This window comes from Amblyomma maculatum, chromosome 10 (assembly GCF_055883805.1).
Source record: "Amblyomma maculatum isolate TAMU_Amacu chromosome 10, ASM5588380v1, whole genome shotgun sequence".
Lineage (NCBI taxonomy): Eukaryota > Metazoa > Arthropoda > Arachnida > Ixodida > Ixodidae > Amblyomma > Amblyomma maculatum.
This window is the reverse complement of record NC_139353.1, coordinates 155,339,838-155,367,381: the sequence shown is the minus strand read 5'-3', so window position 1 is coordinate 155,367,381 and position 27,544 is coordinate 155,339,838. Positions and strand designations below refer to the sequence as shown.

Sequence of the window (27,544 nt, the reverse complement as noted above, 5' to 3'; positions counted from 1 at the left end):
AAGAAAATTTGTTATAAACCTCTTGGACAGCCAATTTTGTTTTAACACTGCAGTCACAAAATGACAAAAACAAAATAAAAACATGATTGAATGCGCATAGAATATCCCACTTTACACAACCTAATTACAGGACGCAGCAAAGAAGCAAAGCCCATAATCGAGTTGTGCGCCCTCTGGGTGTGGAATTTCCTCTTGCCTATTTCGCCTTGCGGTTATTTTTGATACAAACTCTCATACTTAACCAACTCGACAAGTGTCCTGCTGTAACAAGAACTGTAAGGTGGCGTGCTACTGTATTCACAAGACTGCGCTTCATTTTTATGGTTCTTGAACTTGCCTTGCGAATCAATCGTGCCAATCATTCGTGAAAGCTCCGGTTCCACTAAGGACTCATGCGCCTTATAGTGGTGCGCCTTCAGCAAAGTTTGAACAACATCCGCCACTGAGTTACTAGGGGTATTTCACTAGTGTGGGAAGATTACTTGCCTGTTTTCCTCCGGGAGACCGCTGACGTCCATTCCGCAGTCTATAATCACCAGCTGACAGAGTGTCTTTAGGGATGGTGCTGAAATATATTCCAACATGCACATTAAGAATTACACCAGCGTCCAGAGGAGAAGTAATGCATCTATGCAGGACATTCTGGGCCGCAGTTTTTGTGACATGAACAATACCTTTGTGACAATCACAATTTTCGAAGAGGAAAGTAAAAAAACGACATTGCGAGAGCAAGTTGATGGGCTGAGCATAAACTTAGGATCAACATGAAAGGGTGCAGTCAGTTCGAGGTCATTATAAGGGTTATTTTAGATTCAGAATGAGCATAAAAATAAATTTTGGTTTGAATTCTTATATTTGTTTTGTTTAATCAACGAAGGCCACCCGCGATTATATTCAGGAAAGTATTATATTGCCATGCTCAAATCAGTGCTGCCTTCTATCCCCTATCTGTTTGAAACATTTTTATAGCAAATATTGGCTATTGAGAAATCCATGTATCATTCACTAAATAATCAAACGTAATTTTCTTTTCTTTTTTGGTTTGCAGACATTTTGTTCCAATACATAGAACACTAGCGAAAGGGTTCGGACGCCCGACATAGCAGATAGTGTGGATATCTAGCCGATTTCTTCCAATGCTTTATTTATTTATTTATTCAGTATACCTGCACCACCTGGGAGGCATTATAGTAGGGGGTATAGATACATGGGGTGGCACGAGGAAACAATAAAAAGCAATAATGCAAAAACAAACCGACACAGCATACAGTATTTTTGAAAATTAACAAAACTAACTGTCCATAATAACACATCTAAAGTGCACAAAATAACGAATTCAGGAATTAATAAAGCAACGTTAAATGAATAAAATTCTGAATAAAATACTCAATGTTGGATGCAGCCATTACATCACTAGGGAGCTGATTCCAATCGTTAATCGTGCAAGGGAAAAATGAATACTTAAACACATTAGTACGAAACTGATAGGCTCTGATTTTATTAATGGGTTCTCTTCTAGATGACAAGTAATGTGGCTGCTTAGCAAACATTGTCTTATCAATACCAGTTTTATTTTGTTGTATATTGTGCAGAACCTTTAGCCTTAGAATTTTTCTGTGTGAAGAGAGAGTTTTCCAGCCCAAGCAATCCCGTAGATCAGACCCTCTGACAGTGTAACAATAATTTCCGGTTACGAAGCGTGCTGCCTGTTTCTGCACCCGTTCTATTTCATCTAATAAGTTTTTTGTGTACGGATCCCATGTTACGTATACATATTCTAAAAGAGGTCTAACAAGTTACCTTACAGTGAAGGAGGAGAATGCTTTGTAACTTTGTGATACATTTAGGTAAGCCGAGAATATAGTTGATTCGGAAAAGCCATGGTGTATGATTGACAGATAATATTTAAGAGCGTGCCTTAGTGAGCTGTTTTGGCACGCATAATTTTCAGTAGCTTGGACAACATAAAAGATGCGAAGAAGCAGAAGTCGACGCGGTTTAGCTAGTCTGCAAAATATTCTATCATCAACACAGGGCGTCCAATCTTTGCACCTAGAATAGCGAAACCTCGGCGTAGTGGCAATAACGTAGCTCACCACATGCTGTATGTCGTCGGAAGCAATATAATCCATTCATCCTTTTATCACAAACCCCCGCCTTCACGGTCAACAGAGGCGCGAGATCCCCTTTAATGGTTACCCGCAGTACCTCTACGAAGTTTGAGGACACAGTTAAATTTAGGCCAGTCAACCCGCGAAGTACGTGTCGGTGTGTGATTGAGGAATAAGTTCAAGAAAGTCATTTGTTTACAGACAATTAGATATTTATAGATAGACGCCCAAATTACACTCATAATATTCGAACACAAAAAACGCCACGGCACAATAGTGATAAATACGACTCAGTAAATGACAAGCGGAAAAAACTATAATAAACAAACACGGCGTAAACGAAGACTATAAAAATAACAAAGCAAGTATTCCAGATACAGTAAGTAGGTGCGAGTGTTACACAGAAAACGCAGTGTAAAATGCTAAGCCAGATGAAAGGTTTAAGCAAATGCGAAACCAATATTCTATTAATCGACATTCTGCGCCAAAAAGGAATTCTCACGGCTTTCTTGTTTGATGAGGCGTCGTAGTCGTAGTGTTTATCGGTAGCAGCCGCCGTACAAGATGATGAGAAAGGATGAGTTGGTCGCGGGCTTGGTGAAAAACAAAAGACACTTTCCCGGAGCGAGCGGCCGCGAGAGTGGCCCGGAAGACGTCATCTCCGCAGAGAACACTGACACGGCCGTGCTGCTGTCTGCCTTTTGTATCCTCTCGGCTCGTTGCACTGTGGCCCACCCTCAAGGACGAGCGCTGGCCGGTCGCTGCCCTGGAGAATCATGTCGAAGCGTGGTCATAGGAGTGGGGAGATCCCGTAACTTCCGCTCTATATGTGAGGCAGCTTGAGACACCACCTCCCCCCCCCCACCCCCCACCCCTGAAGAATATTGTCTCAGAATATTGTAGACATCCGCAAGAGCCGAATCTTGGTTAACGACGTTATTTCGTCCCGCAGAAGACTGCAGTGAATTGGGTCCGTCCGATGCACTGAAGATCGATTTCCCCTCACTACGGTTCATGACGCGCACCATATGCGCACTGATCACAAAAAGCACAGTACCACAACTCTAGTTCGGCAGTCATGTCCTAAGCACATGTCACCAGTCACTGATCATCGATAACAATCAGGCAAGTACAGATATACAGATCATGTACGATTTCATTACGCCAATCAAAACACAATGCAACTAGGCAATAGTGCAAGGTGAACAATTATTCCAGCCGGCTTATGTTATTTGCTCCCAAGTTCTCGATGCATTTAATATATTTGACGCAAAAGTTGTATTTCTGAAGCTTAAAACCCCAGCGGAGGACGCGGCTGTTCGCAAATTTTGTTTCTTTTATACATTTCAAAGGCTGGGCGTTTATTTGAATGATAAGCCTTCTTCCGTGAAGGGAGACTCGAAATTTCTCCATTCTCCAAACGAGTATGAAAGCTTCTTTCTCAATGGTTTAATAGGCTACCTCTAGTGGGAGAAACTTGCGCCTTGCATAGGAAACTGGATGTAGGATTTCGTCATGCGACTGACGCAGAACGGCCCCAATACCCTTAACAGTAGCATTCGTTCGCAGGACGAATTTTCTCTCAAAATTGGGATGTTTCTGAATTGGTGGTGCCTAAGCCAGTTTTTAACGCAAGTTCTTGAAAGCCCGTTCTTGCACGGAGACCCAGCTCACGACAAAAGGCTGACCTTTCCGTGTTAGATCAGACAGACGGCAGGTCATATCAGCATACTTCGGAATAAAATCTGTGTAGTAGCCAGTGAGTTCCAAGAAGGATCGCACCTGCTTCTTTGTCGTCGGACGCGAAGACTCTTGTATCTTCTATAGGGCAGTGTGTGGGGCGACAACTCTCCTGATACACTTTTGTAGCCCAGTAACCCGATGGTTCCCATTCCAATCTCGCATTTAAGTGGTTTGATGGTGAGACAAGCTGCTTCAACTCAGACAAAGACCTCGTACAATGTTTGGCGATGATGTTCCCATGCCGCACTTGCAATGAGTACACCGTCGAAGTAATACGCCACGTCGAGAATATACGCGTAAAAATTGCCGCCGCAGTCTTAATACCGAAGGGCATATATCGGAACTGAAAGCGCCCAGTGCCAATCATGAAAGCAGTCATCGCCATTGAATCGGGTGACAACGGTACCTGCCAATATCCCTTAGATAAATCCAGCTTGGAAAGGAATTTCTTGCGGCCTATCGAGGCGATAAGGTCATCCGCACGTGATAAGGGTTCGACGTCCTGTGCGATAGCTTCGTTTAGCTTCCGCAAGGCAATCAATACACAGCCGATGCGTCCCGTCAGGCTTGCGTACAGTGATCACAGGGGAGTTTTAGGGCGATTCCGAAGGCTGAATATTATCCAGTTGAATCAAGTCGTACACCTCTGATGCAATTACCAGCCTTAAAGCGCACAACAGAGAATATTGCTTTAATTTATCGGCCTGTCGCTCTGTAACTTCAGTTTGCACTCGATGAGTGTGGTCTTTCCCGGAAGGTCCGAAAAAAAAAAAAAAACCTTCGTACTGTTGCAAAAGTTTATTTGCTTCGTTTTGTTCTACGCCGGTCGGTCTCTCAGAAAGGTATATGCTCATAGCAGAGGCGATAAATCGCCATTTATGAACCGGCAACGGCACCAATCTTTTCATTCTTTCTTTCCTTCTTTCCCTCACCCCTCTGGCTATATAATACCCCTTGATCCGAAAATAAACCGGCGTTCTTTGGCCTGGCTACGCTGTCTGATGCATCACCTGGGAGCGGCGTTCCCATTGACCATGCTTTCACGACAGTGGCGTTCCCATTGACCGCGCTTCCACAACAGTATACATCCTCGATAGACTGTGTCTTGAAGGATTTAAGAAGCTCTATCTCTCCAGCGTCTGTGTCTTCTTCTGCCCAATTACTCAACCGACGGGTGCCACGATGGTGTCGTCTTTCCTTTGCTGCTACTTTTTTAGCATGTCAATATGGAATATTTTTGTGGCATTGCCCAAATCGACTAAATATCTGACATCACCCCTGCGGCTCATGACCGAAATGACCCTTTTCATTGCATTAGCAGCTTATTGCGCTCTGTGAAAAGGAGAATAAGAACCTTCTCTCCCGGTTTAGGTCAGCGTTTGCGGCTTTTGATCTCGTAATAGCGGCTGTAACGCTCTCCTGCGCGCTCTAGCTCATCGTGTGCAAGTCTACAGGTATTCTTCACTCTGTCCCGTAGAGTAAGGACATACTCATACTTCGTTCGCAACTCGTCTGGGTCGGTTGCATTAGTCCAAAAATTTCTAAGTGCAGCAAGAGGCCCACGCACATTTCACCCATATAAGAGTTCGAATGGGGAAAAGCCGAGGCTTCCTTGGGGTACTTCCCTGTATGCAAACAGTACTGCAGCCAGGTAGTCACCCCAATCGTCGGTCTCTCCTGGCACATGCGCTTAAGAATTTGTTTAGGAGTGCCGTTACACCGTCCGACTAGGCCGTTCACTCCCGGGTGGTCAGGAGAGGTATGCAGCTGTTTTAGTGATAACAGACGGCTAACCTCTTTCATTACTTCGGACGTAAAATTAGTGCCCCTGTCACTGAGGACCTCTCTGGGCACTCCTACACGAGAAAACATTTCGACAAGAACTTCGGATACTTTTCGGTCTTGATGCAAGGAAGCGCGGCTGCATCAGGGTACCGAGTGGCATAGTCCACCATGGTTAGGATGTAACAATTGCCTTGGGCGGACTTCGGGTTCAGTGGCCCAACAATGTAGATTTCCACCCTCTGAAACGGGTTCTTTATGACGGGAACTCAGATCAAAGGCACTGGAGTGCTGTAAGCCTTCGGAGTTGTGCGCTGGCATAGATCGCAAGAGGCACCGAACCGCTTAGCGTCAGCCTGCATGGCGGGCCAGAAGAATCCTATCTGCAACTTCAGTAGAGTTTTCTTCGTGCCTTCCTGGCCTCCAATCAAACCATCATGTACAGCTTGACAATAGTTGATCTGTCCATTTGGGCCACAACAACTTCAGTCTACACCCCGCCAGACTCGGCGACGTATTTCCTTTGAACGGCGCCGTTAGCGATGAAAAACTGGTGACTACTTTCCCTTGTTTGCTTGTGGCCGGTCCACGCGATAGAAGCGTGAGCGTAAGGTGGCGTCAATCCCTTGCTCTTGAACCAACTCTTCGCGGCAGACTCTAGGAACGCATTGCAGGACTTTAAGCTTTTTTAGCGATTTATCCTTGCATGTTTGCTCTGTAGTCACTACCGGGCAAGCTTCAGTGGTATCCGAAATGGGTGCGGTGCTCTCGGTGTCCGGCGCTAACTCTCCAACTTTTACTTCAGTGGACTTCGTAGTCTCACTTTCTTTTGTCTTGTGCCAGATTGGATCAGGGTCGTCTGCTGGCATAGCACCTTCCACATTTCCCAGTGCCAAATCATATACGGTATTCTGCATGCACGTAGCGAAGCATTAGGACCGAGCGTTCCAGCAAGTAAACTGTGGGCTTCGTGTCGGTGATATTTTCCTTCCGTACCAAGTCCTTCATTACCACCACCGTGTTGCAGCCTATGTCTCTCAGGACTCGAACTGTTCGGCACTCTATCATGCCAGCCACGACAGGTAGGCACTCCCTGACTACGCATTCCATTCTGGTTATACAGGTATTGATGACGGTGATCTTCCCTTGGTCTTTCTGTTCTAGATGTGAGTTCTCAATGCGTATTGCAGCCGACACCCGATTTTTCTCTGATTTGAGGGCCTATTTGCCCGGCATCTCTAGCTCGGATGGCCTGGCTTGCTACAATTTGGGCATTTTTCAGAGAGGGCGACCCGGCAATTGTCCGGGCGGTGTCCTGTGCGCGCCCAAATAAAACAGTTCTTTTCGCGTCCGGTGACTGCGGCACGGTTTCCTTTCTCTTGGGATTCTTGGAGATTGCTTTTCCAGCCTTATCCTCCGGTGTACTTCGCTTTCCGACGTTTGACCAGCCGTAGGCCTCCACATACTTTTCTCCCTTGTTACACTTTCCGCAAAAGAGGAGTCCTTTTCTTTAAAGAACATTTGCAGCAGAGTGGCGCAGTTAGACAGGAACTGTTCCCTTAGAATCAAGTTAAACAGATTTGCGTAATCTTTATTCGTGTCCGACAGCTCTATCCATCTGTCTAAGGCGCGTCACGAACGATGAACACGTTTACTCGTTCCGGGGACTAGCAAACGTGAATTTTTCTCTCAATCCTTCCTCTGTCATACGGAAGCGAGTCATATGTGCTTGCCGGAGCTTATTGTAGTCCAAGCACTGAACGCTCCACTGCCTAAATACCGACTTATTGACAACAACACTCCCACTTCGAGTTTTTGAACAATTCACTCTCGCCCTACCATCTGCTGTGCTGACCATCCTGGTTAGCTCAGTTGGTAGAGCGACTGCCCCGGAACGGAGGTAGTCCCTAATTCAATTCCCGGACCAAGACGAATTTTCCTTCAACTACGAGGTTTCTGAGAAAACTGTATAGCTTTCCTTTGTAGCCATGCAGCGGCGTTTGGGTGGATGTCACTGAGTAATTACTCCCCTATTAAACAGAGACTAAGGACTCTAGCCCACTGGTCGCGAGCCAACCCTGGCTTTCAGTGACGCGCTCGAAATGCATGAGGTAAGCGTCAAGGTAGTCCCTGCCCTCATTAAAAACCAGCATCTGCTTGTGCGGGCTTATGCGTTCGGGCCGAGAAACTTCACCCTCCCCGTTTCTGACCATGCCTCTACTGTGCTGCTAGCGTCAGTTGCTGGACTATTCTATAGGTCTCGTCGGAGCATCAGCAATTCCTTTTCATTCTCCATATCCGCCATCCGTTACACGTTTTCTTTCTCCGTCTCCGCCATCCGGAGCTTAGGCTGTTCGTGTGCCTTCTTAGACTCTAGTTCTGCCTTCTCTTTCCGCCGCGCAAGTTTCTCTTTGCGTTCTTCTCTGCAGCGAGCTCGTTCCTGGTCTACTCATATGAGCTGCTTTTGACCCTCAAACCCAAACGTTCGGCCATACTCAACAAGTCGTTCTATCTCTGCTTCGGTCATCCTAGGTGGGAAGCGCTATTCAGTGTTAGGACACAATACTAAAAAAAAAAATCGCACCTACTCCTATCTCCCTCATCAAGACGTTGTTCACTAATCCTGTTCTCGGACGTCAATTATGTCACAAACGTCCCATTTTAGGGTCAACGGAGGCACGGGACCCTCTTTATGATTACCCGCTGTAGCTCTGTGAAGTTTAAGGACACAGTTAAAGTAAAACCGTCAACCCGTGATATACGGTGTCGGTGTGTGATTGAGGAATACGTTCAAGAAAGTCGCTTTCTTTACAGACATGTGGATATTTGTGAATAGTAGTACAAATTACACTGCAGAATAATCGGTTACAAAAAACTCCATGAAACGATAGTGATAAATACGACTCGGTAAATTACAAGCAAAAAACCCAATAATGAACAAACACGGCGGTAAAAGACTATAAAGATAACAAATAAAGCATTCCAGATACAGTAACTAGGTACGAGCGTTACACAGAAAACACAGCGCAAAATACTAAGCCAGATCAAGGCTTAAACAAAGGAGAAAACAATATTGTTACGCAGTGACAGCAAGACGATGGCACACCTTGGCTAAAGGATGAACGATGATTTTTAATGACTGGCATATAGCGCGAGGGCACCACTCGCGCCACTGCCGATCTTCTTCGCAACACTTTCCGAGGCCACCGAACGATCGTCCCGATCGCTTCGTTGAAGGCGGTGATGACGTGACGGTGAGAATATTCAAGAAACGATAAAAGAGAATGATGTGCTTGCATCATATTGAGGATTACTATGATGATGTTTGGGCGATCCGCTTACCCTGCGCCTCTTCAGCCACCCGCCACCAAAGCATCCATGGGACCGATGGCTCGAGGCTGCATCGGGTGGGTGGGCGCGACGGGGATTGCGTGTTCGTGTATTTCGGTTCTTCGGGTGCATCGGGTGTTTGCTCTCATCTGGCCTCTGGTTAGTTTGGGTGCGCCTTGTCTTCAGATCCGGGCTGGGAGCTGGGCGGCGGTGTTGCGGCTGGTCATGCCTCGATAGGAAGGGCTGGGGCGAAGCTTCGCGGCAATATTTCAGGGTTCTCTGTCGATGGCCCCAGCGTACGGGTGGCGTCAATGCTCCAATGTGAGGATGGGGATGACGTACGGTGCATCTCCACCAAAATGTTGCGTGGTGACAAGCAAGAAGACGGCACATCATGGCGACAGAATGATGATTTTTAATGGCTGGCCTAGCGCGAGGGCTCCTCTCGCGCCACTGCCGATCTTCTTCGCAGCAATATTCAATTTACCAACAGTCTGTGGCAAAAAGGAATTCTTACGGCTTTCTTGTTCGCTGAGGCGTCGTAGCCGCAGAGTTGATCGGCAGCGGCCGCAGTACAAGATGAGAAGAAACGGTGTGTTGATCGCGGGCTCATCAAAAACCAAAAAAACGTCTCAGCGCGAGCGGCCGCAAGAGTGGCCTGGAAGAATGCATCTCCCCAGAGTCTCGCGGACGCAAACCAGACGTTATCGCCCTCGAAGAAACGAACTGCACACCAACACTCACAGGATATTCAACATTCACGCCACAAATATTGGATCCCTACGAAACACCACGCGTAGCCATTTTGGTTAACAATCATATGACCGCGATTGATTACTCAATGACACAACACTCACACATTTCACACGTTTTGCTCGAGCTCCTGCCTAGAGAAAGAGGCCATGGCAGTGTATTTGTGTTGAATGTGTACAGTCCTCCCAAAAAGGGCAAGAGGGACGTATTTGAAGAGCTCTTTCATGACGCCCTCAAGATTGTGAAGCCACGTGAGAACTCTTTACTAATTATGGGTGATTTCAACGCGTCCCATCCTTCGTGGGGCTACAAAACCGAAACTCCCAAGGGCCGTAAGTTGGCCCTAGCTATTGCCCGCACCCAACTGACTCTTGACTGAAACCGACCATCCCACCCGTATGGGCAACAGCGTGAACCGGGACACTAGCCCGGACCTGACACTAGTTCGCACGCAACATCCGTGCACGTGGACCAACCTAGAAGAGTCTCTGGGCAGTCACCATTTTATCCTTGAGACGGCGATGCAAGTGCGAGTGGGCCGCGTGTCTGGTCGTCAGCTGCGCCTCACGGACTAGGACGCCTTCCGAAAACAAAGACTTGCTTTGAAAAAAGGCGAGCGACTCCCTTTGGCTGAATGGGTGAGACAGCTTCAGATGGATTTAAAGAACGCCACCTCCGTAGTGAAGGCCACAGAAAAGGCACCTAAGATCGACCCGCACCTCCTCCATCTGTGGGAAGCTCGAAAAGGACTTGTCCGAAGATGGCGGAAGCAGCGACACAATCGCAAGCTACGGAAACGTATAGCAGAAATTACAATTGCGACAGAGCGCTATGCGGAAGAGCTCACGAGTTCCAACTGGCACAGGCTCTGCACAAGGCTGCAGGGAACACTCGGAACGGCCAAAACGTGGTCACTCCTCCGAGGCCTTGTCGACCCATCGAAAACCAGAGAGGAAACCTCTAAAGCGGTTGCCAAACTCCTCCATAAGGAAGCGAAAGATAGCACTGCACTGCTGCATGGCCTGGAGGCGCGCTATATACTGACGGGTCCCAGACCGCAATATAGAGACTACCCTCATCAAAATGAGTATTCACCCCTGGACGAGAACATCACGGAATTAGAGGTTCGTGCAGTACTCGCGAGCCTGAGAAGGAGCACTGCCCCTGGGGCGGACGGTATTACATATAAGATGCTCCAGAACCTTGACGACGAATCAATAACTGCCTCGACCAGTTATTATATGACGTATGGAAGACCGGTACACTCCTGCAAGAATGGCGTCATACTGAAATAAATTTAATTCCGAAACCAGGCAAGCAGCTCGCCCTTCAGAATCTTCGAACCATATCCTTGATGTCGTGTGTTGGGAAACTGATGGAGCATGTAGTGCTCCGGTGGCTGCACCCACACTTGGAAACCAACATCTTCTTCCTTGAAACAATGTTCGGGTTCCGGCCGCATCTCTCTACTCAGGATGTTCATCTTCAGCTTAAAGAGGAAGTGATCGATCATCCCTTTAGGACCCAGGCCCGTGCTGTCCTGGCGTTAGACCTGAAGGGGGCCTTTGACAACGTGTCTCACGATGCCATCTTGGAGGGACTAGCGAGTTCACATTGTGGTCAACGAACTTATGATTACGTTAGGGCTTTCCTCGTGGATCGAACTGCTACCCTGGGTATCGGAGACGTACGCTCTGAACCGATACGTCTCACTGGTCGAGGCACCCCACAGGGTTCGGTGTTGTCGCCCACATTGTTCAACGTGGCGATGGCAGGACTTCCTCCGCTGCTGTCAAGAATTCCTGATCTGCATCATGCGCTCTATGCTGACGACATCCCGTTATGGATCACCAAAGGCTCTGACGGCCACATCCAAGACAGCCTTCAAGAAGCGGTTGAGATGACACAGCAGTACGTAACTGAGCGCTGGCTTACATGCGCGGCTGGGAAATCAGAACTGCTTGTGATTCGTGCACGAGCGAGGACCCAAGTAGTCGACCGGGAAATTGACTTGCATCTCGAAGGAATTCCCATCCCTAGAGTAGATCGACTAAGGGTACTGGGCCTGTATCTGCAGAGCGATGGCAGAGCGACCTACACTATACAGCTGCTGAAGAAGCAATTCGCGCAGGTGGCGCACTTGATCTGCCGTATTTCCAACAGACGTGGGGGGCTCAAGGAAAGGGATACCATGCGAATCGTCTAGGCGCTATTAATCAGCCGTATGACGTTTCACGCCCCTTATCACAAGTTCAATCGAACTGAACTCAATCATCTGAACATCTTTCTACGATCGGCAGTAAAGACAGCCCTCGGACTTCCCCCGTACACCTCGACGCATCGCCTGCTTCAGCTTGCCTCCACAACACCGCAGAAGAGCTGATAGAAGCCCAAAGGAATGGCCAACTCACGCGCCTTCGAGACACTAGAGTGGGCCGGACTGTTCTCCGTAGACTAAACTACCCGGAGCCGACAACACCGCTGCAACAGAGGTACCATGCCATCTCGCCCAGACTGGCAGCTAAGATCAGGGTCGCGCCAGTCCCAAAGAATATGGACCCCGCACTCCACACTGGTCGTAGGACCGCTAGAGTCACGTCACTCCTGCGCCAGTACAGAGGTGTCCAAACTGTTTTATATGTCGACGCGGCGAGATATCCATCGGGCACAGACGCTATGGCACTAGCTGTTACGGACGCCAAGGCTCAATTAAGATTACGGGCTCCGTTCGTGGCAGGAACTCGAGCACGACGGCTGAGGAGACTGCCATAGCGGTAGCACTCACCTTCATACACCACATGGACACATGTTACAAACATCCCACCAGTCCGACATACACAATAATCACAGATTCACAAGCTGCGTGTCGCACCTTCCCGAAGAATACATTATCTTTCGAGGCTTCACGCGTGCTCTCACCCATGATACCTTTCCCATTGTTAAAACTGTTTGGACTCCTGGTCAATCCTCTCTTCCTGGCAACGAGAGTGCGCACGCGCTCGCCCGAGCAGCAACCTTCCGGGCGCTGTCGACGGAATCGGAGGGGGAAGTAGACACAGAGGGCGCCAGCACAGTTCCACAGTCTCACACCCACATTACACTATATTACCGTACACAAAGAACTCTGCCACCGCCGCACCCAACACTCACCAAGGCCGAAGCTGTCGCATGGCGACAACTGCAGACTCGCACGTATACAAATTTGTACCACAAACATTTGTTCTTCCCCAACCGCTACCCAGATAAATGTCCCACCTGCCAACAACACCGACCTACACTATACCATTCTGTTTGGGCCTGCCCAAAGCCACCCGGCGGCATTCCACCTGTATCTCACCCCACCCTCTCATCTTGGGAAGATGCCTTGTCCCGCACGGAGCTGGCCGAACAACGCCGGCTAATCGAGCGGGCCGAAAGGATTGCCGTGGCCCATGGGCTTATGGACTGATTTGTATTCTTTCTGAGACCGTTTTATTCGCAACAACCCGCAAGACCAGCGACAGCTGTTCTGGCGGGCCTGCAGGATTGAGGCCGCACATGGAGCCCGCGACTGAGGGCTCCACTCAGGAAGAAAAGGAAGGAAGTTTATATAATAAATGTTTTTCCTCCTCCTCCTCCTCCCCAGAGCGCGCTGCAGCGGGCGTGCTGCGGTCTGCCTTTTTATACTCTCGGCTTCCCATCGTCGAGTACGCGCTCTGACCGGTCGCTGCCCCGGAGAGTCATGTAGAAGCTTGCTCGGAGGAGCGAGGAGATCCCGTAACTCCGTAATATGTGAAGATTTTGACACCTTTACAAAGCTTTGAAGTTTGTTAGTTCTCTCTCCACCGAGCACCTCTCGTCTTGTATTTCGGAGCTATTCTCGCAATCTGCCCATAAACATTTGTCACACTAATTTAATAAAATGGTCATCGACCACGAAGCTCACCGAAATCTAGGACATGCAGGTCCGGGTGATCTTCGAGGGAGCCGCTGTCACTGGCATCTTGAACTCCATCCTTGTTAACCTTCTCGCTGCAACAGTAGAGGATCGGTCGGGTTATTAAAGAACATTGCATATACATGACGCAACAGCACCTGTGCAATTACTTAACCGTTTCATTTGCACGAAACCCTACAAAAAGTACATTTTATTGAACAAGCAAATTGTGGAGTATCCAAAAGGTCAGCCTTTAAATGTGTGACGCAATGGCGGCAATGGATCCCCTCTACAACTCTCTTGGCGGTTCAACTCACGTGTACGTGGAGGCTCTTCTCGCTTAATCCCCAATCTCAAATTAGTGCCTCTATATCTCAGGCATTGTTGTTAGGATACTGACCTATAGCTAGCACGTTACCCACATTTCAATTCTAGGCGACCACGCTTAAAGCAAGCATTTTTAGAGTTCCTTCGTAGCATAGATGCATCGCGCCTTACTCGGCATTCGAGAGCCCTTAAAGACAATCCCACCTCAAATAGGCATCTTGCCTTGATAAGGCCTCCCAGCTTTGTGACACCACCTGGTCTCGTTAAACTACACAAGCCATCGAAGAATAAATGCTCGGCCTATACAGACTGGCAACTATTACCGTTCAAGGTGATGCCCTTGATTTATTTTTTATTGCCTTTATTCTAACGTGTTAAAAATTGAGGACCACTTAAGTTATGATTCAAAAGCTCTAAACTCATTGCATCCACCCAAGCGCAGCCATACGGCTACAAAGGAAAGCTATACAGCTTTCTCAGAAACTTCGTAGTTAAAGAAACATTTGTCCTGATCCGGGAATCGAACCCGGCACCACCGCCTTTCCAGGGCAGCGGCTCTACCGACTGAGCTAGCCAGGACGGTCAGCAGATTAGATGGTAGGGCGAGAGCGAATTGATCTATAACTCGAAGTGGGAAAGGTGTTGGTCAAATATTTATGGGAATCCCCCAAAGGGGAGTAGATTTATAAAAAGGGAGTAATTACTCATTGCATCCACCAAAGTGCAGCCATACGGCTACAAAGGAAAGCTATATAGCTTTCTCAGAAACTTCGTCGTAAAGAAAAATTCGTCCTGATCCGGGAATCGAACTCGGTACCACCGCCTGTCTCCCTTATTATCAATCTACTCCACCTTGGGGGATTCCCCCAAATATTTGACCAAAAGCTCTAAACTTTGCCATTTTGTGTCCCCTCGTGACCATCTTTGTTAGGGTCCTTTCACTCTACTGGCTTAATTAGTATTTATTCAATTTCTTCCTACCGTGCACATTTCAGTTAACAAACAGTAATGCGCAAAATTGAAAGTTGGGCTAGTTGAAAGCTGTTCATGATGGATAAGAGGGCGCAGACGGAATGGGGACACAGAGAAGAATGCAACAGGACAAGCGCCAAGACTAAAATTACGCGCCAAAATACTGACAAGGCTTGAAGCAGCCAGTTCCCAGTTGTCTTGTGGTATTCTTCTCTCTGTCCACGTTCCGTCTGCGCCCTCTCATCCATCATGACAAGTATTAGGCAACTGCATTATGCGCCAGAGCAGCCAATTTTAAACGTTCTTTACTCAAGCCGAGTGACAGTGCTTGTATGATCTAGCTATAGCGTCTAGACACAGGATGGAAAGGCGTGTTGTTCAATTTCCCTTTACTATATCAACACTTGCAAACACGGCAGTGTCATTTGCTCAGGTATCGTCACACAATCGGATGACAAATCACTGCCCAATCATGTCTGTTGGCAACTACACCTGCCAGAACCATGCTCATCCATCGGTCCTCGGCTGGTCATCTCAAAAGGTGGTCGCGTATTCCTATATCCACATTTGTTCCGCATCGGCAGGTAGGTAATTTAGCGACCGAAAGCTGCATATTAGTAGTCAGGGAGGTCATAGGTGTGGCAAAGTAGTTACTTTATGATAATATTGTTACGAGGTTTATTTAGCGAGACCTTAGGATGCGCTTGAGATTAGCACACCAGAGCGGGCAAAACCAGCTTCCTCTTCTTCTGCTTACCCCGCCAAGCCTCCTCTTCTTCCAATACAGGACAGCGGGGAGTGCGTGACACTGCCCCCTTCGTAGGCGATGCCCACCGGGCCGATTCAAGGTTCGTCACGTTGATAGAAGGGCTTCATGCGGGCCACGTGAACTACTTGAGTCTTCTGAGAACGACGACCTTGGGTGGACAGGCGAGAGACGACAAAGTTGACTGCGCTGAGGCGTTCCAGTACAACGAAAGGACCAGTATAGTGGTGCAACAGTTTCTGGCACAAGCCGCGCTTACGCAGTGGCATCCAAAGCCACACCAAATCACCTGGGGTATAATTAACATCTTGATGACGCTTGTCGTAGCGTTGCTTGTAGCGTTCCTGGGAGGCAGGTGTGCGAAGTCTAGATAGTCGACGAGCTTCTTCAGCCAAAGAGAGAGTATGCGCGAGTGAACTTTCAGCAGGGAGTGAGAAAGGTAAAAACGTGTCCAGATTAGTTCGTGGAGGTCGCGCGTAAAGAAGGAAAAACGGACTGCAGCCGGTCGTTTCGTGCCTAGCAGTGTTAAAGGCGTAGGTTATAAACGGAAGGACTTCATCCCAGTTTTTGTGGCGGGAGTCGACATACATCGCGAGCATATTGCTAAGCGTACGATTGGTGCATTCGTTCAGACCGTTTGTTTGTGGGTGGTAAGGAGTTGAATGGCGAAAATGGGATGGGCAGAGGCGAAGAAGTTCCTCTACAACTTCTGCCGTAAACTGTCGGCCACGTTCGCTTATTAACACACGAGGAGGCCCATGTCGAAGAAAGATAGACCGAATGAGGAACGCCGAGACATCAGAAGCAGTGGCTGACGGTATGACAGCAGTTTCACAGTATCGTGTAAGGTAATCTACGCAAGCGATGACCCAGCGGTTTCCGTTGGAGGATCGTGGAAATTGTCCTAGAAGGTCAATTCCCGCCTGTTCGAATGGGGTTCGTGGTGGCGTTATAGGCTGAAGATGGCCTGGCGGAGAGCAGGTTGGGTGCTTGAAACGCTGGCACTGGAGGCAGCTAGCCACATAACGTTTAGTAGTTTGACGCATCTACGGCCAATAAAAACGTTCCTTAGTTCTGTGCAATGTCCTGGCGAAACCCAAGTGTCCAGCTGTGGCATCGTCGTGCATTACACGAAGAACCTGACACCTAACACTTGTAGGAACTACCAGAAGAAACCGCGCACCTACTGTCGAATAGTTCTTCCTGTATAGTAGAGCGTCACGAATGCAGAATGAGGGCGGAGGGTTCCGGGAACTTGCTGAATCAAAACGCGGTGCCAACTCCTTGTCGTTCCGCTGTGCAATCTTGAATTCACCAACATCGGAGAAGCTTGGAGAGATGGCAGCTATATATTCGTCTAATATCTCATTGTCGCAATCAGTAGTTACAAGCGGCAACCGTGACAGGCAGTCAGCATCGCCGTGCTTACGACCACTCTTAAAAGACAGTAAAAGTGAATTCTTGCAGGCGCAAAGCCCACCGCACAAGGCATCCATAGGGGTCACGAAGGTTTACAAGCCAACATGAGGAATGATGGTCCGTCACAATTTTAAATGCACATCCATAAAGATATGACCTAAACCATTGCACACCGAAAACAACAGCAAAGCATTCCTGTTCAGTTACTGTGTAATTACGCTCAGCCTTGCTCAAAGAACGGCTTGCATATGCAACGACATGTTCCTTGAAATTGTGGCGCTCTATGAGCACAGCACCAACTCCAACTGCGCTGGCGTCAGTATGAAGTTCTGTTGGAGCTGATGGCCAGAAGTGGCGTAGTACAGGCCCAGATATCAAAATAAATTTTAACTGGCGAAAGGCGGATGCACAATCGGCAGTCCACTTGAAAGGTACATCTTTTTGCAGAAGACAAGTAAGGGGATATGCTAGGTCAGCAAACTTCGGAACAAAACGTCGGAAATAGGAGCAAAGTCCCAAAAAACTCCTCAGCAGTTTTAACGATTTCGGCGGTTTAACACAAGTGACAGCTTCGATCTTATTCGGATCAGGCCTGATTCCATCCTTGTCAAGGATTTGGCCAAGTACCACAGTCTGGTGTTCTCCAAAACGACATTTCTTGGAATTGAGTACCAGACCAGCTTCCTCAATACACTCCAAGATAATCTCTAATCGACTGTTGTGTTCACGAAAAGTAGTCCCGAATATCACTCCGTCATCCAAATAACACATACAAATGTGCCACAAGTCCGCGAAAAACTGTATTCATGAATCTGTCGAACGTGGCTGGAGCGTTACATAATCCAAGCGGCATCACAAAATTCATACAGCCCATCTGGGGTGATGAATGCCGTCTTTTCTTTATCTTCCGGGTGCATGGGGATTTGCCAATAGCCTGATAGCAGGTCAACTGAGGAAAAATAGGAGGCAGAATGTAAACAATCCATGTCGTCATCAACACGTGGCAGTGGATACACGTCCTTCTTGGAAACAGTATTAAGCCGCCGATAATCAACGCAAAAGCGCCATATGTCGTCTTTTTTTTACTAGTATCACAGAGGCAGTCCACGGACGAGACGATTCCTGAATGACGCCCTTATGCAGCATATCACGAACTTGTTCTTCGATTGTTTGTCGCTCTGATCGGGATACACGATAAGGCTTCTGACGGATTGGATCAGCAGTCCCAGTATTGATTCGGTGCTGAGTACGGGAAATAGGAATCCGTGGTGGTGAATCCCGAAAGATATCGAAAGTCGCAGTATGTTTCGACAGAACTTCTAATAGACTGTAACGGTTACTTGTTGGCAGGGACTTGTTAATCATGGCAGGACATTTTTTCTTATTGACTTCTGAGCATGCGGTAGGCTGGGAATTGTCTGTGTGGAGCACTACCACTGATTTTAAAGCATCTTCGTCAAAGTCGGCAAGAACAGCAGCTTGGGCATGTTGGTTATGCATCTTGAGGATAACAGCGCGGAACACAGGACGGGAGCACAAGATTAGACGACACAACGAGCGCTGCGTGCAGCGCTATTTGTGTCGTCCTCTAATCTTGTGCTCCCGTCCTGTGTTCCGCGCTGTTATCCTCAAAAAGTCGGCAAGTTTTGGACCACGTGGCAATACAACAGGTTCGTTAGAGCAGTTAGTCGTCCACAAAGAATGGCCATTCATGACTGAGATGACGCAGCGGGGAATAAGAATACTTTTCTTCGCGCAGTTGAGGGTGAGTAGTTCAACCACAGCATCGAGCTCACCAGTGGCACAGCTTGAACTAACAACTTGTATAAACTCTGCTGGCATTGCTGGAATAACTATGTCGTCCGAAACCGAAAGCGAGCTGCGACTGGTCCGCGAATTTTCGCACAAAGCAGATTCAATTCGATGGCTCACAGAAATGTCTCCGTTGCGAAAGTCGAGAGTGGCCCCACATTGTTCCAGAAAATCGAGTCCAAGAATTACGTCATGCGTTAATCGAGCAAGTACTGCGAATTCAGTTCGAAATGTGTTGCCGGCGATAACAAGATTCACGGAACAGACTCCAGTTGGGTTAAGCGGTTCGCCACCAACACCACTCAATGTCGCCGCAGTATCCCAACCAAACATAATTTTACGGCCAAGGCAGTTTTTAAAAGCGAGGCTTATAATAGAAATTGTTGCACCTGTGTCCAACAACGCCATAGTACGTGCACCATCTACAAACACTTCAATTCGGTTCTTTAACATCGAAACGGGCAGAGGCATAGGTAAGCTAGAGTCATTTGCGACCTCACCTCCATCAGCCAAACTCACTAGTTTCTCGGAGGTAACGACCGTCGTCGGGAAAAAGGGGAGCGTCGTAGGCGCTTAGATGGTGGTGTCAGGTTAGAGTCCGGGGATTCGTTTTGGTTCAGCGCCACTCTGCGTTCTCGTCGGCTAGCTGTTGTTCTGTACTCATTCCTGCCAGGTGTTCTTCTGTATGAATCATCATTGTCTGCAGGAATACTTGCACGGGAGTTCACCCACTGTCGGCGATACTGCTGGTACGGACGGCGATTGGGGCGGAAACGCGAAATGTGGCCGATCATTCCACAGGCATAGCACACTGGCGGCTCACGTTCATTCGATGAATAAGGCTCATCGTCGCTTGGATTAAACGCATTGTGTTCTGGATGTAGTCGACGAGGAGGTCGTGAGTGCTCGCTGTTGTAGGCGTTTATGGGTAGAGGTTGCATGTTTGGGCGATGAGTTACAGAGCATCGGATGTCCGAAGGAGTTGTAACAGAGGGATCATAACCGGTAGAAGATGGGCCGAAGAGGTACCCCTGTAGACGTCTCTGACGTGGCCCCCAACATCTTGATGCCTCCGAAGCTCCTCGCGGACGATCTGTCGAATCGTATCTGCCATGCTCGTCGCTTCAGACACATCCACACTGGCGACAGTTGTGACATTAGGCAACCGCCCAAACTTCGGAACGATACGGCGTCGCTTCAAACCTTCAAACGTGCGGTAGTGTCGTGTTACATCAGCGGTAGTATTCAAATCCTCCTTGCAGATGAGAAAGTTGTACACATCTTGCGCTATTCCTTTGAGGAGGTGGCCCACTTTGTCTTCTTCTGTCATTCGAACATCAACTATTCTGCATAGCTTGAGGACATCTTCTATATAAGTTGTGCAGGTCTCCCCCGGTACTTGCGCTCGCTGAGCCAGAGTATGTTCAGCGCTCTTTTTTCGAGCATCGGCATCGCCGAATCTCGCTCTCATTTCTTCCATGAAGCGATCCTAGGTGATAAGGGATGCTTCATGATTGTCAAACCATGTTATTGCAGTTTATTCAAGAAAGAATACCGCATTCGCCAGCTTGGTATTCGCATCCCAGCGGTTGTATTTGCTCACCCGATTATAGTGGGTGAGCCAATCATCCACGTCTTCCCCAGGCTTGTCATAAAAGTGTCGGGATTCCCGATCAGGCTGTGGGGTAGTTGGTTGTGCTGCTGGCATGGGCGGCGTTGAAACACGTGTTTGCGCCATCTCCGTCCGAAGGGGGGGTAGCCCAGCAATTCTGCTTCGGCGGTGTAGGAGAGGTTTCGTGGTGATCGTTAGCCCTCAAACTCCACCCCACTTGTTACGAGGTTTATTTAGCCAGACCTTAGGATGCGCTAGAGATTAGCACACCAGAGCGGGCAGAACCAGCTTCCTCTTCTTCTTCTGCTTATCCCGCCAAGCCTCCTCTTCTTCCAATACAGGACCGCGGGAAGTGCGTGACAATATGTCGCTTTAAGTATGTTTTCGCAAGGCAAAACATGGTACAATTATTGCGCTGTGCCCTTTTGGCAGGTAGGAGTAAACTTACGCGCCATAATACTGGACAAGACTTGAAGCAGCCAGTTCCCATTTTCGAAGCATTTAATCACACTGGCATGCAATCGATCCCACTTTTTTGGCTATGGCACTGAAACTATATGTTGTGGCGAGACAAGTAAACAAGACAAGTAAAAGAAGTGGCAAGACAAGTAAAAGAAGCGATGCAAAACAAAGCCCTTCGGTTTATTTTTTCGCAGTACTCGCGGCATGTCTCGGCAACCGCGCTGCGCAACAGAGCAGACGTCCAAACTTTGAACAGCCGGCGACGCATTGCTTCTTTAAAATTTTTTTATCTTCTCTATCATGACTGTATTAATATCAACAAACAAGAATACTTAAAACCACCATACAAACATTCAGCTAGAACAAACCATGACAGGACGATTAGGCCATTTATCACCCGCTGTAACACGTTTAAACATTCCTTCTTTCCGTCCATCATAGAAGTCTGGAATAATCTGCCACTCGACATTGTCTCCTCCACATCTGCAAATGAATTCATCACCAAGGTGGAAATATTTATTGCCCAGCAAACTGCAACAATGTGAGCAGAGGCATTTATGCGGATTGCCCTAGCAAATCACGGAGTGCTTTGAGTGTATATCATGTGCATATATTGTCGGTACTAAAATGTTCCTTGTTGTCCAATGTTCCTTGTTATTCCTTTGTTGTTGTTTTTTTTTGTCTTATAGGATATATTGTACACTGTCTGTGAAATTGTGACTTTTTTTTGCCCACTCCTGTATGAGCCTGTCAAAAGGCTTACAGTATAAATAAATAATAAAATAATAATAATAAAAAAATAAAGAATTACGGCCGATTTGCATACTTCATCAAATGCGATGTAGATGAGTAGCACTGCTTAGGCACGGAGGTAAGCACGAGTGTCTTCACGACGCGGCGAGCGGCTCGGAACCGAGGTCCAGGGAGCACCGCGAGTGCACGTCTAGTGTTCGAGACAGCTGAGGAGTGACTAAGGCGAGAGGAGAGATGCCGAAGTTGACAACGCGCGAGCAACACATGACTTCCCAGTGAGGGCCGCCATGTCCGCAACTGGCACGACCCTCTCTCCCTCTCTCACTGGGTGCATCTATGCGACCACTCCGCCTTCTCACGTGATTCGGGCGTTGCCACTTCCCCTTCTTCCTTTTTAAGTTCAAGGAAAGACGGATGGACAGAGAGAGAGAGAGAGCAGGTTGTGTTGCAGCTGTGCGTCCGCTCCGCCTCCGCCATGCTGAGCCGCGCAACGCGCGCGTCACTTTTTTCGAGCGCCGCTCTTCAGCGCCCATTCCTGGGTTTCGCGTCGGCGTCGGTCTCGTGACCAGCTCCGCCCCATTTCAGCCTCCCAGCTTAGCCTCCTTTTCCTGCGTGGCGCCGACCGCGCATGTTATCTGATTGGTGGTGGTGGTGGTGGTGACTATGGTTTATTTTTGGGGAGGGGGTACTGGTCACGTCTTATGTTGGCCATCTTTGTGGCATCACTCTTGGTGACCAGGGGGAAGGGGAAGTTGGGTTTAGGGGAATGTTGGGGAGGGGAAGGTTGCTGACGCCGCCTATGTCGCCGCCATTTCCGCACGAAGCACTATGGGCCCATGCAGGCCTACAGAACAGAGCTGAGGCCAGACTCCTCCAGATAAATCAGGAGGAGCCGGTGAGCAGAAAGTTGGTTCCGAGATGGGAAGAGCAATTGCCCTTCGGTATCAGCAGGGAGACCAAGATTCCGATAGCCATTCAGAAGTTTCTGGCGATGGCCAGCGGAGGCTGGACACACGAGGAGCAAGTGTCCCAGTGTGCCAGTATTGCCGCAAGAGGGACAGGCTGGGCTGGGAGCTCGGCCACAGGCATACATGCGGGACGGAGTCCACGTGCAGCCTATTCGAAGTCGTAGGAGGAGGGATTTGTCCTTCCGTGAAAGTTTGTCAGAGAGCCGTTGGAGATGTTCACCAGCGGCAATACGACGGTCAGGATGGAAAGACCTTATCGACCTTCTCAAGAGGGGTCTTGAAAAGTCAAAAGGTGTGACAGCCTCAGTGACTGGGGCACCGTTGTCATGCGCCGCTTTGGTCACGGCATCCGCCTCTTCATTGCCCTGGACTCCAGTATGTCCTGGAACCCAATGTAGGGCCAGTTGATACCCCGAGTCCTGAAGGGCTAGGAGACGGGCTCGGAGAATGTTCACCGAGAGGTTGGTGCCGTGGTAGATAGTCAGGAGCTGCAGAGCAGATCTGGAGTCGCACAGAACATTCACAGGTCCAGGAGGGACACTGGAAGCGATGAACTGTGCGGCTAGGTGTAGACCGGCCAGCTCAGCAGCTGTTGAACTGGCAGGGAATGACAGGCGGCAGGACCTAGACTGGTCTAGCTGCGGTGCTGTCATAGCAGCAGCTGCTTGGAAGGTAGCGGGTCGAACCGAGCCATCCGTAAAGAGGAGTGTAGATTCTCTACACTCCTCAAGGAGGGCTGCAGTTGTCTGCTGGAAGGCAGCTACAGGGGTGTGACGTTTGGTGTGACCATCCGTATCCAAAAAGACAGGAATTGGGGGTCGATTGGGTGGAGGGGGTAGGACTGAGAAACCTGGGACAGGACCGATGATTTCTCTGTACACTGTATACAGCTTACCCATACAAGAATGGGATTTGCTGTGCAGCCGTGCTAGGAGTGAGGCACCATCTGGAGCATGGCTGAGACGATCAATGTGGGTCAGTCCCCTCTGGGCGAGGAGAAGATCCAGAGGGTAGATACCAGCTTCCGCAAGGGTAGTGGGAATCTGTGAGGATTGAGGGACTCCGAGGAATCTTCTAATCCAATGCCTTCGAATCGTGTCGAGACGAATGACTCGAGTCGACCGAAGGGAAACGAAGGGAAGGGCATATAGGATGACCGAAGTCGCCGCTGCCTCGAAGAGCTTGATTGCCCAAGTGGAGGAGCAACCATTGCCATTAGCAAGGAGACGCTGGACTGCTCTTCCCACACGATCGAGATGGGGAATGAGGGCTTTGTCAGCTGGGATCCAGGTGAGACGGTCGTCAATTGTGAGACCTAGGTATCTCACCTGGCGTTTCCATGGAAGAGGGGTTCCTTCGATATGCAAAGTTGCAAGACGGCGGGAACTCCGTGCTCCTCTGGGATGGTAGACGAGGGCCTCAGACTTAGTAGCCGAGAGGGTCAATCCTTTAGATGATAGGAAGTACTGGACGCCGTCCAGTGCCTGTTGCATAGCCTTCCTAGCGGAGACAATACGTCTCTTTGGAGCTCGGATCCAGAGGGCTATGTCATCTGCATAGATGGAGCAGGAAACTTTGTGGATTCTGATCTGCTGAACGAACTTCGGCAGGCCAGCTAGGACGAGGTTGAACAGCCAAGGACTGAGGACTGATCCTTGGGGAACCCCAGATGTAACAGGACGAGGAGAGCTAAGTGTTTGCCCAACTCGAACTTGGAAGGTGCGATTGGAGAGGAACGCCGAGACAAAGCTACGCAGTTTCCCAGTCACTCCAAGGGCATCCAGAGCCTGCTCAATGATGGTATGGGGCAGGTTGTCAAAAGCGGACTGGACATCCAGAAGAACCAGGAAGACAACGTCGCCCGCATATTTGGCTTCCTCAAGGGTGGAGACAACATCCGCTATAGAGTCTGCAGTACAGCGGTGCTTCCGAAATCCTGTCTGCATCTCTGGAAGGAAGTTGGTTGCTCTGGCGATCCATGTGAGTCGTTCCAGGGCAATGAACTCCATGGTCTTGCAGGCTGCAGATGTAAGAGATACAGGACGGTAGGAGGATAGTTGTTTAGCCGGCTTACGGGGCTTAAGGATGGGAACAACGATGGCATTTCTCCAGTTGTCCGGTAGTATGCTGCTGTCCCATGTGTCGTTGAAGACTGCGAGGAGGCGCTTCTTCTCCGGGGCATCCAGATTACGGAGCATCTGGAGTGTAAGTCCGTCAGCGCCAGGAGCTGATTTCTTCTTCGAGCGATTGAGGGCACGTTGAAGCTCATGAGGGGCAATGGGTTCATTGCAGAGGGCAGAGATGGTCTGTGCCAAAGCTGCTGGTGGTGAAGGGGTAGCCCGAAGGGGCGAAGGGGGATTCGCCACTGGAAGTCCAGCGGATGGGGGGGGCGTGGCTGACTTGGAAAGGAAGTCGGCAAGTTGCTCTGCCAAGTCTTGAAAGGAAATGCCTCTTGCGATGGCTGCTCCCAGGACAGGTTGTCGATTGGAGGCAACCTGCAAAAGGGATTTGAGGATGCGCCAGGCAGCAGAGGACTGTCTGGCTGACTGTATGGACCGGCAAATGCTGGCCCAGCTTTCCCGGGAACGACGATTGGCCTGACGACGGCAGCAAGCATCAATCCTGCGGAAGGCCTTCCAATGTTCGGGATGGTGGGTGCGCTCGGCCACTCGCTCAGCCCTTCGTCTGGAGGCCCTAAGTCCGAGTAGACGTAGGTCCGGGACTGGTGCATGTAGTGGTACTGCGCAGGTGATTGTGGAGTTCTTGGCACAACGTCCAAGAAAATCCAGGAAGTCACCTGCAAGTGGGATGTCTTTCACTCGTTCTCTGAACTCGGCCCATTTGGTAATGGGGTAAAGCTTTTCCCTCCTCCTACCCCTCACAGAGGGGTTAAGGAAGATGGGAAAATGATCCGAGCCCAAAGAGTCAGGTGCTCTGGCCCACGAATAGTGGCAGGCATCAGAGATGAGAGCCAGGTCGATGAAAGAAGATCGTCCTGGCCGAATGAAGGTTGGGGAGGTAGGCTGTAGGAAACGAAGGCCAGCCGCATTGATGGCGTCCAAGAGCTTTTTGCCTCGGGTGGTGCCGGACTGGTTGCCCCATGCCCTGTGGTGGGAGTTGAAATCCCCGCAGATAAGGACATCCTTACCTAGACGGGAATGAAGGGCAATGAGGCAGGAGGGGTCCCAAGGAACTCCTGGAGGGACATATACTGAAGCAACTGTAGTGTCCGTGTCACCCATACGGACGCGCACGGCACAGATCTCCAGTTGTCCTAGGTCAGGTTGGGCAACATCCATCAGTGTGTGGGGTATGTCACTCCTCACATAGATGGCTGTGCGGGGCCTGTGTTGTGGATGCGAAGGATCCAGGCAGGGGGCATCATTGCAGTCCTGGTTGGAGCAGCATGAGCGGCCAGAGTACCCGGTGAATCCTGGTAGTCGGAGGTTCTCCGCTGGGACTCGGGTCTCCTGTAAAGCAAAGACATCAAATTCCAGAGATTTCTGGAGGATTAGATCTTTGAGGTCCGCGTGTCGTACTCGCAGGGAGTTGGTATTCCACTGCAAGACACGCGGTCTCCTGGGAACAGGGTTGCGCCTGTTCCTACGTCTGGCCATGATGGCGAGTGGTAGGGCTCTCAGTAATGAGAGCAGCAGCTTCTCCCAATCGGCGAGCGCCAGAGTTGGGTGGGAGCTGGGTCATGAGCGCTTGGACAGCAAGTCGTAGCGCTTCGGTTACCGAAGTGAGTGTGGCTTGGATATCCACCGCCACAGGTTGCTGAGGGGGCTCCCTAGCTGGTACGCTGGGGTGCTTGGGACTCCGTGACTGGAGGGCCTTTGAGTAGGATTCGAACTGGGTAGACCCAGACCCAGTGGGCTGAAGAGGGCGGAGCTCGTTGAGCACTTGCCGCCGATCTTCAGGTGTTGTTGTCTTGCGGAGAGCCGTGGTTAGCTGCTGTTGGTGTCGCCACTTGGGACACGAGGGATCAGCAGCCCGGTGCCGACCTCCGCAATGAAAACACTTGGGAGTGCTAGAAGTGCACTTCCGAGTGTGGTGTGATCCGCCGCAGATGGAGCAGCGATCAGGCCTGGTGCAAGCGGCGGAGACATGATTAAAGGCTCCGCAGCGGGTGCACTGGAGGGGACGAGCTTTCAGTGGTCGAACAGCAAACTTCATCCCATTGATGTAGACATGGTTAGGTGGAGGGGCAGCGAAGCGGACGGAGACAGGGTGGCCTCGACGACGGACGCCGAGTATCTCAACATCAGCCTCAATGCCCTCGGCAATGTCCTGTTCCCGGACCTCGCGATCGACGCCGAAGATAGTGCCCACATGGAAGTCCATGCGGGAAGCCTCGAACGAGCGAACGGGAATATCGAGGAGGGATTTGAGGGTCAGGAGGTGATCGCGGGCTTCTTGGGATGACACATCAGCAGCCACGATGTTTCGTTTCCGGTTGAGCCGGACCTCAATGACCCCTGGCTGGCCATACAGATAGGCACTCATGTGTTCCTTGATGGTTGCCCTCAAAGAAGTGTTCTTCTCTCGAGGGGTGAACAGCACCGTGGCCACACGAGTCACCTTGGGGCGGTTGATTCGGCGTGTGACCGTAGTCCAACCACCGTTATCCCGATCGCGATCAGGAGCCGGATGGTTGGAGCGGGAAGGCTGTTGTGCCGTGGTGGAGTTAGCCTGGTCCTGAGTTAAATCAGAGGAGGTAAACCAGGGAACCTCAGGAGGCGAACCGGAGGATGGTAGGGCAGCGGTCTTGTCAGAATCTTGATGTTCAAGATCCTCGCCTAAGGCTGCAAAGGAGTT

At 49.6% G+C, this 27,544-nt stretch overlaps 1 protein-coding gene across 1 annotated transcript in view; it reads right to left on the bottom strand.

Moving 5' to 3' along the window:
- LOC146177752 (kelch domain-containing protein 3-like) overlaps positions 1-27,544 on the bottom strand; it is a 31,953-nt gene that overhangs the window by 3,262 nt on the left and 1,147 nt on the right. Inside the window, exons 2-3 of the mRNA XM_084581175.1 lie at positions 13,645-13,730; positions 487-565 (exon numbers count right to left, since the gene is read on the bottom strand). Of these exons, the coding sequence (XP_084437301.1) occupies positions 487-565; positions 13,645-13,730 (165 nt within the window). The remainder of the gene's footprint in view (positions 1-486; positions 566-13,644; positions 13,731-27,544) is intronic.